This window comes from Suncus etruscus, chromosome 9 (assembly GCF_024139225.1).
Source record: "Suncus etruscus isolate mSunEtr1 chromosome 9, mSunEtr1.pri.cur, whole genome shotgun sequence".
Classification (NCBI taxonomy): domain Eukaryota; kingdom Metazoa; phylum Chordata; class Mammalia; order Eulipotyphla; family Soricidae; genus Suncus; species Suncus etruscus.
Window position 1 is genome coordinate 9,515,303 of NC_064856.1, and position 16,206 is coordinate 9,531,508.

Genomic DNA, 16,206 nt, shown 5'->3' on the forward strand with positions numbered 1-16,206 from the left:
TTTTTATTATGTATTTGAAAATGTGTTTCATGTGGATTCTTTCACTACTAAAGCATGATCTTTTATTTATTGACTGATGTTACATAAATCATTTTTAATTGCAGTTTTCTTATTTGTAACTGGGGTTATAAAAATGTCATTGATTTATCACCATATATTAATTTTTATGCTATAAATTTCATACTAAAATGCATTAATATTAAATATTAAATATATTTATTGATGGCCATTTTGACTGTTTAAGTGGCATTATTCCTTTGCATTTATTTTAATACTCATATGTTGATTTCTTTTGTGTATTTTTTTGGGGAATTGCATAAGAAGTGTATGTGTATAAGAAGTAGTCAAAGTTGGGACCAGAATGATAACACAGCTGGTAGGACTTTTGTCTTGCATGCTGCTGACCCAGGTTCAATCCCCAGCATTCCCTGTGGTCCCCAGTCTGCCATGAATAATTTCTGTACTCAGAGCAGGAGTAATGCCTAAGTGCCACCATGTGTGACCCAACCTCAACTGCCATCTCTCACCAAAAAAGATTAAAAGAGTCAACATTGTTATATCACTTTAGATTTCCTTTAACACTGCATGAGAATTTCCAAGGCTTCCAGTTTTCTGTTTCCATTCTTGACTCCATACAGTCTGTCTTCCCAAAGGCAGTCAGTAGGATCTTTCTACATCAGTTAACTAACTCCTTTGCTTATACCCGCTAGTGTTCTCTCATTGGAGCAGTGTGAAATGCAGAGTATACTTGTTCTTATATGATCTGTCCCAACTACCTTTTTCAACCTAAATATTCCTTTCCAATTTTCTGTTTCTTTGTCCTTCACTCTTTGTAGACTCTCTTTTTTGCCTTACTGCATTACTACAGTACTAATGCAGCTAGCCCTCTACCTGACTTTTGTTAAGATATATACTACATCAGTTCATTTTACTTCTTAGCAGAGGGGGTTTGGTTTTTGGGCCACATCCGGCAGTGCTCAGGGGTTACTACTCCTGGTTCTGCACTAAGAGACTGCTCTTGGTAGGTTTGGGGGACCATATGGGATGCTGGGGATTGAACCCAGGCCCATCCTGGGTTGGCCACATGCAAGGCAAATGTCCTACCGCTGTGCTATCACTTCGGCCCCTCATAGCAGTTTCTGTGCCTGAAATCGTCTTTGTTTATATTTTTGTTATATATATTTCTTCTCCTGAAAGCTCTTTTCTGAGGCAGGTAAGATATCTATCTGCCTTTCTCATCTCAGTATTTCCTACACCTAGGATAATTTGAATAATATAGTTAATAAATCCTTAACAATAGAATGATATTTTCTCATGCTTAAACATTGATCATTTTGTGTTTACTTGTTTTCAGTTCCCTGAGAAAAAGAACCCTTTTTTACCAAAATAACCTAAGATGATATTTGACTGGTCTAGACTGGGTCACAGTTATCCTGAGGTGGAAGGGTCTTCTTTATTTTAATTTTTTATTTTAATTTTTATTTTTTTTTGGTTTTTGGGTAACACCTGGCAGTGCTCAGGGGTTACTATTGGCTCTATGCTCAGAAATCGCTCCTAGCAGGCTCGGGGGACCATATGGGATGCTGGGATTCAAATCAATGACCTTCTGCATGAAAGGTAAACACCTTACCTCCATGCTCTCTCTCCGGCCGGAAGGGTCTTCTTTATAACCAAACCTAATGATTAACCCATCTCCTAAAAGAAAAAGAAAGCTATGGATGTTTAGGGTTGACACCTTGTACTTTTTTTTGGTCATAGCATTACCCTTATATTAGCTGTGTCTTGTTCCAGAATTGGAGATGCAGAGTTTTTACTGGACTAAAATCTCCATCAGATGAAGTATTTGGTTACCTTTTCTCTGCCACCTCCATTTTAAATCCCAAAAGTGCAGTTCTTGCTACTCTGCTTTCTTTTTTTTTAAAAAAAAAAAAGTATTGAGTCAGTGTGAATTACAAACTTAGGAAATTATTCATGATTGACTTCCAGGGATTTAATGTTCAAGCACCAATCCTTTAAGTAGTGCTCACGTCCTCCACCAACTTCTCTAGTTTTCCTCCCACCTGTCAGTCTCATATTTGGCAGGCACTTTTATTTCTTTTTTTTTATTTTTTTTTTATTGCTTTTCTTTTTTTTTTTCTCTCCACAGATCACCTCTGCCAGCTCTCAGACACTTAAAGGACATGTTCTGTGCAGGACCACTCTGAAAGACTCCAGAGCATATTGCTGACCTCAGTAATTGACCTCAAGTTGACAAGGACATTTCCTTCCTAGCAGGAAGGAAAAACTCACTAATGAAAGACGTCATGAAGCTTTGGTCACCAGGTGTCTGTGGAAATTGAATCTTTTGATTTTATAGGGACAGCCTTTATAATTATTAAATTTACCTGAACTAAAGCATTTCCTTTGTTCTCTACTTTTACTTTATTTTTTAAACATTTCATAAGCTATTATTTTAATAAAAGTATCGTAATTTCAGAGAGGAGAGATAGAACAGTGGGTAAGGTGCTTGCCTTGCAGTCTGCCAACCAAGTCTGTCCTGTGCACAAGTCTGTCCCTGATCCTACCCAAGTTGGTTCCCAGGAGTATACCTTGAATGCAGAACTAGGTATACACAGTTCTATGCATGGCCAGTGAGATACAATATTATAGTGATGTAAGTTGAAATTGTGTTAATATTACTATTTTAGGCATACAAGATTACTACATCAACCAGAATGCCAATATATCTTCACTGTTGTCCTTTGTCATCTCAAACATTTCCCTCTTTTCATTTGGCAGATTCATTTGCATACCCAGAATCTCAATCTGCTTTTATTGGATACTTTAACTTTATTTTTACTTTGGTTTGCTGTATGTTTGAGATTTTTCCTACACTCGCTGTAGTAACTTTTTCCCTGGAAAAAGTTTCCACTGGACCTGAAGAAAACCTCTAATTTTCTTCATGAAAACTAGTAAAAGATCAAAGAAGTAGAAAGTGGAAGGAATCACTGCTTGGGAGAAACTGCTCTAGATATTTATAATATATTTTTTAGATTGATTATGTTAACTCAGCTGTTGTTCTCAGTTACTTTCTCATACTTTATCAGGGGATTTCCAACATGTACCTGTGTTTTAGCTGTCAGTTTATTCTTTGTTTTCAGATTTGACAGGATTTGGAGTTTTGGAAAATATTGTCTACTAATAGACTCTGGGCCATCATTCTTGGCTTTTTCACGTACAAGATTCTTTTATTTTGTGGGTATTATGAAAAAGTTTTCAACAAATAGTCAAGCAGAATATTTACAGCTAGAAGAACTTTCCCTATTTTGTTGCTTAAGAAATCTGTTACCTTGAGTAATTTCTCTTTTGTGATTTAGTTTTCTCATGTGACATAGGAATAGTAATAAAATGGCTGTCTCATATATAGTCCAGAAAGATCATAACTTGGAAAAATTTTTTAGCATTATTTGTGGAACACAGTAATCACATGAGAGAGATCATTAAAAAACCCAGTATATATTAGGGTATGATAAGACTTTTTGTTTGTCTGTGATCTCTGTTATTGTGGGTGATGCTGTGTGGTGATGCTGGGGAGATGGTACTACTCCATGCCATCTGGCACCACCTTGACGATTCTGGGGGTGGATGGGAATATGGTACCAGGAAGTGATCTCAGAATTTCATACATGCAAGACATGCACTCTGTAACCTGAACAACATCTTTGGACCTCATCATTCTCTTTGGGCCCTTTTTTAAAGCCTTAGAGTTCAGATGAGGAACCTCTCAGGTGCCAATTTGGCCTAGAAAATTAGTTTCTGTTCACTAGATTCATCTTCCATTGAGGAAAACATTTTAATTCTTCACTTAGTTCTCTATTCAATAATATTCTTGAAAGTTTTGATTATTATTGTACTTTTTCTGAAAAAGTAAAAATGTTTGTAATAAGTGATGTGAAAACAAGATCTGTAGTAGTTCATTTTTTATATAACCATTTTTTTAATCAGGCTCCTTGTTCATTTTAAAAAGATCAGCACTGACTGGGGCCTGGAACAATAAAACAGTGGGTAGGGCATTTGCCTTGCATTTGGCCAACATGGGATCAGTCTCCGGCAACCTATTGGGCCCCCAGAGTACCGACAGGAGTAATTTCTAAACACAGAGCTGAAAGTAGCTACTGTACATTGCCAGATGTAGCCCAAACCCAAAAAGAAAAAAAAATTAATACTGGAGGTGGGGCCAGAGGGGTGAATGAGAGGCCTAATGCAGGCACAGCAATGCACAATTGTGGAGACTGCACTGGTGGCACAGTATGTGCTATAAAAACTATACACTGCATACTTACCTGGCAGGGGAGATACCATGATCACGAAGGTGGTTTCCCCAGGGCGAGGCTTATCCATTGCACTCCAGATGTGCTGACCCCTGCGATTTCCCCAAATCGACTGCATAATTTGTGATAGTGGGGGACTGCGTTCGTGCTCTACCCTGAAAAAAAAAAAAAAATCAAACCAAAAAAACTATAGACTGCAAACTCACAGTCTTTGAATTCTCAAACCATAGAATGTCTATGTGAGAAGTTGAGCCAGAATACAGTTCCCCACAGTTTCCCAGTATGCCAGTTATGGCCATGGACAAGAAAGGCCAGCAGCAGTTTTTGCAAAAGCTTCAGTCTCCAGGTGCTTCCAGGTGAAGACAGAAGACAGTATCCTAAACCAAATTTCATTTCAGGGTAGTCATCTACCTAGTTAAAGAACAAATTCTGTCACAAAAAAGGAAAAGATTTGTGAGTCCCTGGGAACTTAGTATTTAGAGAGCTAGTGTAGATTTATGCCATAGATGAATAGCAATAGTATGAAAGATAAACATAACAGCAGAGGTTCCAGCTAGGACTGATAAATGGGTACCTTACAATGCCTTCTCAGTCCTGCACAAAACCCAGACCTTTACCCACAGTCCTCATTGTATAGTAAGAACTGGGGGAGGCACCAAAATGAATGGGTGAGGGTAACAGTTTGAAATATCCCAAGTGTCACCAGCTTTATAAGTTATCAGGTGACAAATTCAGATCAACCTGGTGATATTGTTTAAAGAAATAATAGTATAGATCTCTAAGATAAAGAGAAGATATGAATGTGAAAACTGCAATCAAGTCACTGAATTAAAGAGAATGGTAGATGAACTAATCTCATTTGCAGGCCTTGGTTGCAGAATGACTGAAGTCCAGGAATGAATCCCTGTGCTCAAAGGTAAGAAAAGAAAATAGAAAAATGATCAAAAAATATGAATACAAGGGGGCCAAAGATAGTACAGTGGTGAGATATTTGACTTGCATGTCATTAACCCAGGTTGGATTCCCAGCATCTCCTATGGTCCCCTAGTACTACCACGAGTGATTCCAGAGCACAGAGCCAGGAGTGGCCTGAAAACAAAAACAAAAACAAAAAAACAAAACAAAAAAAAAGGAATAATAGAAAATTACTGGGTGAAGTACAGGAAGAGAGTATTTTAATTTTAAGACTCCCTAGAAACAGGAAGGAGTGATTGAAGTTGAGCAATTTGTTTTGATGTTTGGTCACATTTATACATACTCAGGACTTCAGAGACTCTAGCCAAGGATCATTTCTAGTAGGACTCTGGACCATGTGGATGCCAGGGTTCGAACTTGATTCAGTTACATCCATCCAAGGCAACCACCTTCCCTCTGTACTATCACTCCAGCTCCAATAGAATATTTTTTCCAGATAGATTTTCATTCAAATATTTAGGAATTGCTAATTTATAAATTTGTAGAAAGTACCAAATGAACTCTAGATAACAAGACAGGGACTGGAAATGGAGTACAGTAGGTAAGGTAAATTTGCCTTGTATGTGCCTGACCCAGGTTCCATTCCCTCCACACACATGGTCTCCTGAACCTTGCCTGGAGTGATCCCCGAGCACCTCTGAATTTGACAAAACAAAACAGACAATTTCATAAATGATTTCTACAAAATGAAGGATATAAATTTCTTTGTCTTGATATTCTTGCTTAATGTCAGTAGACTGAACTCACCATGCAGAGACAGACCAGAATACTAAACCCAACTTTCTGTAGCTTATAAAAGATACACCTGAACAGATTCAAAGTAAAAAGCTAGAAAACATTCTTTCTTTTTTCTTTTCTTTTTTTGGATCACACCAGGCAGTGCTCAGGGGTTACTCCTGGCTTTAGTCTCAGAAATTGCTCCTGGCAGGTTCGGAGGACCATATGCGACTCCAAGATTCGAACCACCATCCTTCTGCATGAAAGGCAAATGCCTTACCTCCATGCTATCTCTCCAGCCCCTAGAAAACATTCTTATGGGAACATAGTTTACTTTAAAAAGGCCATGATGGACTGGATATCTGGATTGCAGGGAAAGTACTTGCCTTGCACATAGTTGATTTAGGTTCATTCCCCAGCATCTTATATGGTCCCCTGAGCCTGCCAGGAGTGATCTCAGATTTGACCCACCACAACCCCCAAAAGAAGCCAGGGTGGCCAATTTATCTATATATATATAATCTTCAAATTAAAACTGGTTAAAGGAACAGAATGGTTATCAAAGGATTTGTACAGCAGAGTTTTTTGTTTGTTTGTTTTTGGGTCACACCCAGCAGCGCTCAGTGGTTACTCCTGGCTCCATGCTCAGAAATCACTCCTGGCAGGCTCAGGGGACCATATGGGATGCCGGGATTCGAACCAATGACCTTCTGCATGAAAGGCAAACGCCTTACCTCCATGCTATCTCTCTGACCACAGAAAAGAGTTTTTAAAGTTTAGTCATTACTAAATGACCAAGCTGTTGATTATTGGATTTTAGTCATGTTGATCCCTCCATCAGTCCCATTTTCCCCCCTCTCTTCTACCAACATTTGCTTTCCACCCACTAGTCTACCTTTGTGAGAGACAACAAGACTATACACCTAATGTAGGACCATCAAAATTTATCAAGCAATTGCTAATAGACCTGACAAAAACTATCAACAGTGCAATAGTAGATTTCCTCCACCCCCACATTCAGCTACTGGTTAGAGTAGGGAAGAATCAAGGAAAGAAGAACTTTAAAGGAAGAAATGGAAGAGTAGGCCTAATAGGCAGGCTTTACACCTAATAGACAGGTGTAGGCTTTCCATTCATAAAGCTAAGCAGTAATTCTTTTGTTTGGTTTGTGGGCCTCACCTGGCAATACTCAGGTATTACTCTTGGCTCTGCATTCAGGAATCCTAGTGGGCTTGACACCATATGGGATGCCACAGTTCAAACCTGGGTTGGCTGCATGCAAGGGAAGCTCCCTACCCACCTTGCTATCCCTCTGGCTAGTAATTCTTTGGATGCACATGTTGGGATAAACACAGATAGTTTTCTATAAAATCAGGAAGATGGAATTCACATAAACTATTTTCAGATTACAATACTTTGAAACTGAAAATAGCCACAAACAGAGAAATACATCTCAAATATTTGGTAATTAAAACAACTTATTCTTGATCAACTACTGAGTCAGAGAGACAAGAACAAAAATATAAGAGATAGGGGCTGGATAGATAGCATGGCGGTAAAGCATTTGCCTTAGACGCAGGAGGATGGTGGCTCAAATTCCGGCATCCCATATGGTCCCTCGAGCCTGCCAGGAGCGATTTCTGAGCATTGAGCCAGGAGTAACCCTGGTGCTGCCGGGTGTGACCCAAAAACAATTAAAAAATATACACACACACACACACACACACACACACACACACATATATATATATGAGATAACCAAGAACTTGTTTTTCAAAAGAATAAAGACAGCTTTTGTTCAGACTCAAAGAAACAAATTGTGAAAACTAATACATTGGGGGCTGGAAAGATAGTGCAGTGGGCAGGATGCTATTCTTGCATGTGGCTGACCTGGGTTTAATCCTTGGCACCATATATAGTTTCCTGAGCCTGCTAAGAGTGATCCCTGAGTGCAAAACCAGGAGTAAGTACTGAGCACCATTGGTATGACCCCTAAAATTAAAAAAAAAACAACCTCAGATTATCAGAAGTAAAAGGGGAGAGGTTACAACAGTTACCACAGAATTTTGAAAGGTCATCCAAGAATACTGTGAAGATCTTTGCCATAACATTGGACCCAGAAGAAATAAAATTTTGCCTGTAATCTCATAAGACTTCAGTCAGGAGGAAGCTATACATCTGGAGATATGAATTACTAACATATGAAAATCAAAGTAGTAAGTCAAAAGTCTTCAAAAACAAGAGTCTGGGCCCAGAGGGGCTTAGTAGAATATCTTTGAAACCTTCAAAGAAGACTTACTTCCTGTCAGCAAACTCTTCCAGGAAGCCAAAAAAGGAATCTTTCTGATGAGCTCAGTGTTACCCTGGTACCAAAAGTAAGCAGGCACATCACTAGAGAAGAAAACTACTGAACAAAATCCAAATACTGTAGCTGTAAAGGTCTTTAATATGATCAGATCAGTAAAATCCAAAAGCAGATTAAGCATTCAAGATCCAACACCCATCTATGAAAACACGACACTACAACTGCGACAATGGAAAACAGCATAAGCCTCCACTATGCTTAGAGAACGAAGATGGTAGCTCCATGACCTGAAAAGTATCAACCACCTATTAATTTAGATTCTCAGATAAGGACTTTAGAGAAGAAATATAGGATGTTAGTAGAACCCAAAGAAAGCATGAAACAAACTGAATGTGCCACAAGAGGATCTGAGAGTAGAAATAAGAACACTTCAAACTGAAGTAACAGGGATAAAAACACTCGGTTGGCAAAATAAAAATCTCACTGGAAAGCCTCTCCAACAAAGGAATAGTGGCTGAAGACAGAATCAGTGAGCTAGAAGGTGAGATGCATGACGACTCCATACAACAGAAGAGGTTGGAAAAGATCAGACAATGGGAAAAGTCCTCAAAGAATGCAACCGACGAAAATAAAAGTCCTTGATAAACTCAACAGAAACAAGAGAAGTATCATTGGAGTCCCAGAGCCCAGGAAGAAAATCCCCATGGAGTATCAACAATAAAGGGAATCATTGCAGAGAAACTCCCAGAGCTGGAGTGCATGCAACCAAATCCTACATGCCTGAAGAGTACCAGCCAAAAGAGATCCAAAAATAAGTACAACATTACACATACTAGTCACAATGATGACCCCCACAGATAGGGATGGAATACTGAAAGCAACAAGATCTAAGAGGGCAATTATATTTAATGAGCATCCCTAAGATTTACTGCACATTTGTCACAAGACACCCTCAAGGTCCGAAGGCAGTGGTGGGATATAGTAACAAAACTCAATGAAATTAATGCATTGCCATGAAGTCTTCGCCAACACACTCACATTCAAATTTGAAGAAAGGATACAGTGGGGTCCTCAAACTTTTTAAACAGGGGGCCAGTTCACTGTCCCTCAGACCATTGGAGGGGCTTACTATAGTAAAAACAAAACTTATGAACAAATTCTTATGCACACTGCATAGATCTTATTTTGCAATGAAGAAACAAAACAGATACAAATACAATATGTGGCCCGCGGGCTGTAGTTTGAGGAACACTGCCAGTTTCGCAGAGAACAACAGCTTAGAAACTTTATAGACTCAAAACCAGCCTTATAGGATGAACTGAAAGATCTTCATTAAGATAACAGACCACAAGACACACCAAAGTCCTACTAAAAGATGACACTGAATCCCATAACAATCATCTCTCTCAATGTCAATGGCCTAAGTGCACCAGTTAAGAGACATAGAGTGGCAAATTGGATCAGAAAGCTAAAACCAATGTTTTTCTGCCTACAAAAATGCATCTGAATAATCAGACTCCAACAGACTCAAACTCTAAGGTTGGAGGACAATCATTCAAGAAAAGAACTCCCTTAAAAGGCCAGGATGGCCATACTGAGAGACGAAACAGACTTAGAATTAAAAAACTTATGAGACAGAGATGGACATTTCTTATAATTAAGGGTTATGTACAACAGGAAAAAAAAATCACACTCCAAAACATATGCATCCAATGAGGGACCAGCAAAATATTTAATAAAACAACTGCTGACAAACTTGAAGGATGATATCTATAAGCACATGTTGGGGACTGTTTGGAATAATTAAAAAGCCCTCTCACTAATCAAAATGGAGTCTCTGAAAGTCTGAGCCAAAGTGCTTAGATGTGTCCTTTTTGTCCTTGGACCCAAAAAAATAGAAATAGCCTAGAGCTAGGGAGTCACTAGGCTCCAAGATGTCCTTGTAAAGACAGGGGTCAAAGGCCCAAGCTGAGATTAGATTTTGTATTTTGTTGCTCAAAGATAATGTGAATCTCTTGACTGATGATAATCTTATTAACCTTGGAAAATCAAGATGTTCCCGTGGAAAGTTACAGCCACTCCTATTGCACCCTGCCCCTACTCTCTTTGTTCTGCATTGTCTATAAAAGGTCTATTTTTTCCTTTATTAAATGGACTCCTGATCGGAACCCTTCGTCTCGAGTCTCTTTATTTCCCAGTCCCTCTTCTATTTCAGGCTGGATTCCTCTTCGAGAACTGCGAATTACTGACGTGGTCCCCAGCTTTACCCGCTGGTCAGGGTCCCTGGTGGGCCACAAGTGGCACCCAGCGCGAGGCTCGAAGAATGGAACACCCGGCCAAACGGCAAAGGCGCGAGTTCCGGGAGCCTGTCCACAAGTCGCCGGTAAGTCCCTATTAAGGGCAGGGTGCAGGAAGGTTAGACTAAGTGATCACTAACATCGCTGTTCAATCGTCCCAGAAATTGGGGACTATCACCCCGGAAAAATGGGGGCTACTTTATCTAAAGAAGAGGTTTTTATTAAAGATCTTAAGAAAGAGCTGGGTGAAAGAAACGTTAAAGTGAAGAAAAAGGACTTGATTAAATTTTTTATATGTGTCCATGATATTTGTCCATGGTTTGTAGTCACTAGACCCCGAATAGTTACTAGTACTTGGAAACAAATTGATGATGAGATTTTGCAATACTATACCAAATATGGTAAAGAAAAAGATAGAAAGGTTATGCAGTTCTATTGGACTATTCTTGGAAAAATTATTACGGGAGCAGAATTAGATTCTTTTGGGGAAAGCCCCTTTAACAAGGACATTGTTGAGAAGGCTGAAGCTGTTGTAGAAATGGCTTCCCGCAGTCAATCTCGGGCCAGCAGCACCCCTCCCAAAACAGAAAGCTTTATAGATTTAGACTTGGAACCCTCCAAGGGCTTTTACCCCATAATTGCCAGAGCACCCACTAAGGAGGAGATTTTAGATACTGAAGACAATCTGTCCCTGCAGGAGGAGGCCGCCCATTATCATGGCCGGTTTCCTCCCTGCGCCTCCCCCCCTCCGTATAGCGCAGACCGCCTGCCTAATTCACCCCAGGTTCTAGCACAGCAGACTGTCCCTTCTAACTTCATAAAATGTAAGGCCGACCTAGAGGCACAATTAAGAGAACTTAAGGAGATAAAACTTTGGAGGAACAAATTGCCCGGCTTCAAGCCTCTAATGACTCATATCAGTTCCCTGTATTTTTTGATCAACAGCCCGAGCGAGTTACCTTGCTTACCCCCTCCCTGCCCCCTCCCAGACCCCGCTTGCTGGAAGATTGGGGCAGGTCCCAACAAAGGGGCATGGGTGCTGTGACTCGCAGCCACAGCCTAGATAGAGCCCAGGTTGCCCAGAGGGCTCAGGCTTCAGCTAGGTCCTTTGAGGACATTCAGGAAGAGCCGCAACAAGTCCCTGATAACCCTGAACCTGCACCTTCAGTGGGCAACCACATGGCAGAGATTAGGAGATATCAACATCTCCAACAGAAACCTATAGATACCCTTTTTCAAGCCATAAATACCTATGGCCATAATGCCCCCTACACCCTCTCTTGCCTTGAGGCAGTCCGAGATGGAGGAGAACTGTTACCTGCTGAATGGAAGGAAATTGCTAGCACGACCTTGCCACGCTCCAACTATATACTTTGGGAGACGGATTTTTTGGCCCGATGCAGGCAACAGGCCAACCTGGGTTTTACCCTCCCAGATCAGATCTATGAACAGCTTACTGGCTCGGGAACCTTTGCCTCCCTTAGAGAACAGCAACAGAGGCTTTCCCCTGCTCGTTTGGCTCAGGCCAATGCTGCTGCCCTCCAGGCTTGGAGAGCCATGCCTAAAAGTGCACAGGCCACCATTCCGCTGGCTCAAACAGTGCAAGGCCCCCAGGAGCCCTACAATAAATTCATTAGCAGACTCCTGGAAACGGTACAAAGGATTATGGGCTCTGTAGATTATAATAATCCCCTTTCAAGCAGCTTGTTTACGAAAATGCTAATGAAACCTGCAAAAATATTTTAAGAGGCAACCTCCAAAGAAAAACCTTTTGGGCCCGGAGAGATAGCACGGTGGCGTTTGCCTTGCAAGCAGCCGATCCAAGACCAAAGGTGGTTGGTTCGAATCCCGGTGTCCCATATGGTCCCCCGTGCCTGCCAAAAGCTATTTCTGACCAGACTGAGCCAGGTCAGCTGCTAAGCTATAAAACCTTGTGATATCTGCACTTTCCTCTTAAAACTTCTGGGTCTAATGCGCCCTTTACTCAGTACATTTTGCTTGGGCCAGCCCTGAGCCCAACTTTCAGTCTCCTTCCTGCCAGCCTCAGGGAACAGCCAGCTCAGGCCCTGCCACTCCCACTTTAAGCCTTCCAATTCACCTTGAAATACCCCAATCTTTGTTATTCAAAAGAAATCTGGAAAGTGGCATCTCTTGCATATTCTCAAAGCAATTAAATAAACCATGATTCCCATGGGTGCTTTTGCAACCCAGACTCTCCTCCTTGGTTGACATTTTCTCTAATTCCAATAAATTAGTAATTGATCTTAAAAGATTGCTTTTTTTCTCTATACCATTACACCCTACTGACTGTAAAAAAATTTACCTCTAGCCTCCCTGTTATTAACTGTGCTGGCTCCTCCCCACATTATCAGTGGAAGTTTCTGCTTCACCTTGTCAGCCCTACACTTTGTCAAATATGTGTAGCACAGGTAATAAATTTTGTAAAAAATATTTTGAAAATAAACCTAATTAACCTATTCAACCTTAAAATAAAACAGCATATTAATTGGTTGATGCAAAATACAAATAATTGGCCTTTGGCATGTGCCTCCTTTAAGGAAAAAATTAATATTCATTATCTAGCAAATAACTTTATACAGTTTTTCAAAAGATGCATGTGAAGAGAAAAAAAAAGTCGCAAGCCAGTGACAGCAAGGTACCCCCTACCTCCTGGTCTTAAAAGTTCTCGTTTTGAATATCAAAACCTCAGATCAGCACAAACAGAAAGATAAAGTCCTGGCCCCACTCTAGGAAGAGGCCATATACCCCCAACTCACTCAAGGTCTATTTTCCTTTAAGATCCTAATAAGCTAGCCAACACCCGCCCCCCCCCCCATTCTTTAGGGTAGGAATGCAGCCCTAAAATGTTTTTCTAAGATAAAAACCACAGTTGGTAAAATTATAAGGTTTTAAAAGTGTTCAAAATGTTATAATAAGCCCTTTAATCTATGCAGAGGTAGTGTTTGTGGCAGAGAGTGGCGGGGGTAGAATTAAAAAGATTCAGGAACTGTTCATGTGAAATATATAGTAAGAATTATTGTCAGAATTTTGTTGCGTCTCATAAGATGCCTCAAATAATTGTAAAGTTTGTGAATTAAATTATGTGGCATAAGTGTGCCTTTTCTAAAAGCATTTGTGTAATTAAGTTTTGTACATTGGGTGTTGTAAAGTAATTATTAAAACATTGGAAATTAGAAAACCTTCTAAATTCAGGTCTGTAAGGGTTAAAAAATTCTCTAGGGAGAAAAAGCAACAGGAAGATAACAGCAATAAACTCCCTTTTTTCATGCCTCTCAGAAATTTTAGAGCAAAGTCATAATTCTGTCACTTGTAATAACAGATTATTGGTAAAAGAAAAACCTTTTGGTGTTTTAAAATTTAAACGGACACACAAGTATTAAAATTTGAGTCTTCTATATTTCTATTAAAATTTTATTTTGATTTTTAAGGTATTTAAAAAATTATGTGGAAAATAATGTGATTAGCCTTTTAAAATAATATAGTTAATTTTACTGCACAGTAAACACCCAGATGTGCTTTATAGTACCCTTGGTTTTAATTTTGTGCTACAGCAATGGTTGTTCTTTACCTCTGCATTGAAAGAACTATTCTTTTAAGTGTATTCAAAAGGTCAGCACATTATACAAATCTGTACATTTGTGTCAAAGTAAAGAAATCTAGTATTGATGAAAAAATATATGTATTTAATTTTATGAGTAATATTATAAAAGCAAATTAACTAGTATCAAATATAATTTTGGTCTTAAGTTCTAGGTGTGAAAATGCATCAGATGTCTTTAACTATATTTTATAATGTCTAAACATCTTGTTAATTTGGTATATAATTTTTACAAATTATTCACTTAAAGTCTTCAAAGTAGAACAGTTGTTTGTTAAAAATTTTAATACTTTATTGCAGCTGCCTTACTGTTTTCCTGTTAAACTAATTTAAAGAAACCTGTTTATTTACAGCAAATGATATCATACTTCAAAGTGGAGACTCCTATAGTGCTCATTAACCATTTTACTTAACAAAAAATTTTTTTTAACTGCTTACATTTTACTTCATGTTTTAAACTTCAAATTAGAATTGTTTTAAAAATGTTTTGCGTTAAATCTAAACCTTAAAATTTATTTTCATCAAAGTTCCACTCCAGCTACATTAAGTACTTCAAAAAACTTAAAGTTTTTCTTTCTTTCTTTTTTTTTTTAGTTTTTGGGTCACACCCGGCAGTGCTCAGGGGTTACTCCTGGCTGTCTGCTCAGAAATAGCTCCTGGCAGGCACGAGGGACCATATGGGACACCAGGATTCGAACCAACCACCTTTGATCCTGGATTGGCTGCTTGCAAGGCAAACGCCGCTGTGCTATCTCTCCGGGCCCTAAAAAACTTAAAGTTTTTCTACAAAAATTTTTTTCTTACAAACATGCTGGCTAAATATTTAAAAGCGCTTGTCAATTTTTCTAATGCGAGTTTTGATTCAATCCTTTTGTCTGTTCATGTGTGTGTTGTGATGAGTGAAAGTGGCCACAATGTTGTGTTTAGTGTTGTTTTGTTTTGTCTGTTTTTGTTATTCTACATTTCATGATACAATTTTTAAAGCCTTATCCATTTTTGAAATTTCAATTAATTTTTTTTAACCTGGTTCAGTCTGGTCATCTCACAGACTGTGACATCCTGCTAAAAATCATGTGTTAAGCTAGCTTTGTCCTTCTAACAGCATGGCAGAAAGTGTAGGGGATGGTAACCCCCAAATTTCTCAATGGCCATCGGGGATAACTTTTCCCTGGAGAATTTCTGGACTTTGCAATCACCCAGCTTTCCTGCTATGTGTAAGTTAAGGCCTAAAGAATATAAATTAGTGGCTAGAGAATAGCATCTAGCTTTTAAATAATAATTAAGAAGTTTAAGAAAAATCATTTAGGTTCACTTTAAAAGTTTTTTTTTTTAAAATTGGCAATTGTTAATTATACATTTTTTTTTATGCTGAAGTCTGACAGAGGTCAGATAACATTCCCGTGGTATTCGAAAATAATTTGTGTAATGTAAATTGCTAGTGTCTTCTGCCTGTAAACCCAGGCCAGAAGACTAAGTAAATTCCTGTTTTTTTATATAAAAAATTAAATTTATGAAATATTTTATTGTAAAAAAGGGCCCCCAAGTAACCATTTACCTCCTGCCAAGCTGTTTCCTTATAGACCTCATCCTGCAAATGGTTAATGCATCTGCCCAAGCTCTCTCCATAACCCCCTATGAACGCTGCTGGATTTGCTACTCGCTGGTCCCACCGTTCTATGAAGGCATTGCAGCCTTCGGAACTCCCCTCTACACCAATGACTCTGGTCTCCTTCGCTGGGGTGCACAGCCTCAAAGACACGGACTGACAGTGGGAAAAGTCATGGGGTATAGACTCTGTCTTCTTCCTCCTGTTCCCTTGCTAGAAACCTGCAATCAAACATTTCATGTTCATGGACAAGCTCTTTTTCTTATTGCCCCAAATTTCACCTTTTTTGTTTGCTCCACCGGATTGACTCCTCATATTATTGTTGATGTTTTTCTTGTTCACCGTGATTATTGTGTTTTGGCAATTCTTATGCCCAA

At 39.2% G+C, this 16,206-nt stretch overlaps 1 protein-coding gene, 1 non-coding gene and 1 pseudogene across 2 annotated transcripts in view; all 3 read left to right on the forward strand.

Annotated features, from left to right (window-relative positions):
* CDK5RAP1 (CDK5 regulatory subunit associated protein 1) overlaps positions 1 to 2,394 on the forward strand; it is a 53,097-nt gene extending 50,703 nt beyond the window's left edge. The window contains exon 14 of the mRNA XM_049779209.1: positions 2,147 to 2,394. Within this exon, the coding sequence (XP_049635166.1) occupies positions 2,147 to 2,227 (81 nt within the window). The 3' untranslated portion in view covers positions 2,228 to 2,394. The remainder of the gene's footprint in view (positions 1 to 2,146) is intronic.
* Positions 2,395 to 4,314: 1,920 nt separating this feature from the next.
* On the forward strand, positions 4,315 to 4,468 carry LOC126019287 (uncharacterized; annotated as a pseudogene).
* Positions 4,469 to 14,116: 9,648 nt separating this feature from the next.
* LOC126019271 (small nucleolar RNA SNORA22) lies at positions 14,117 to 14,246 on the forward strand. The gene has a single exon (XR_007499002.1). It is a non-coding gene; the product is annotated as a small nucleolar RNA SNORA22 (small nucleolar RNA).
* Positions 14,247 to 16,206: the final 1,960 nt, after the last annotated feature.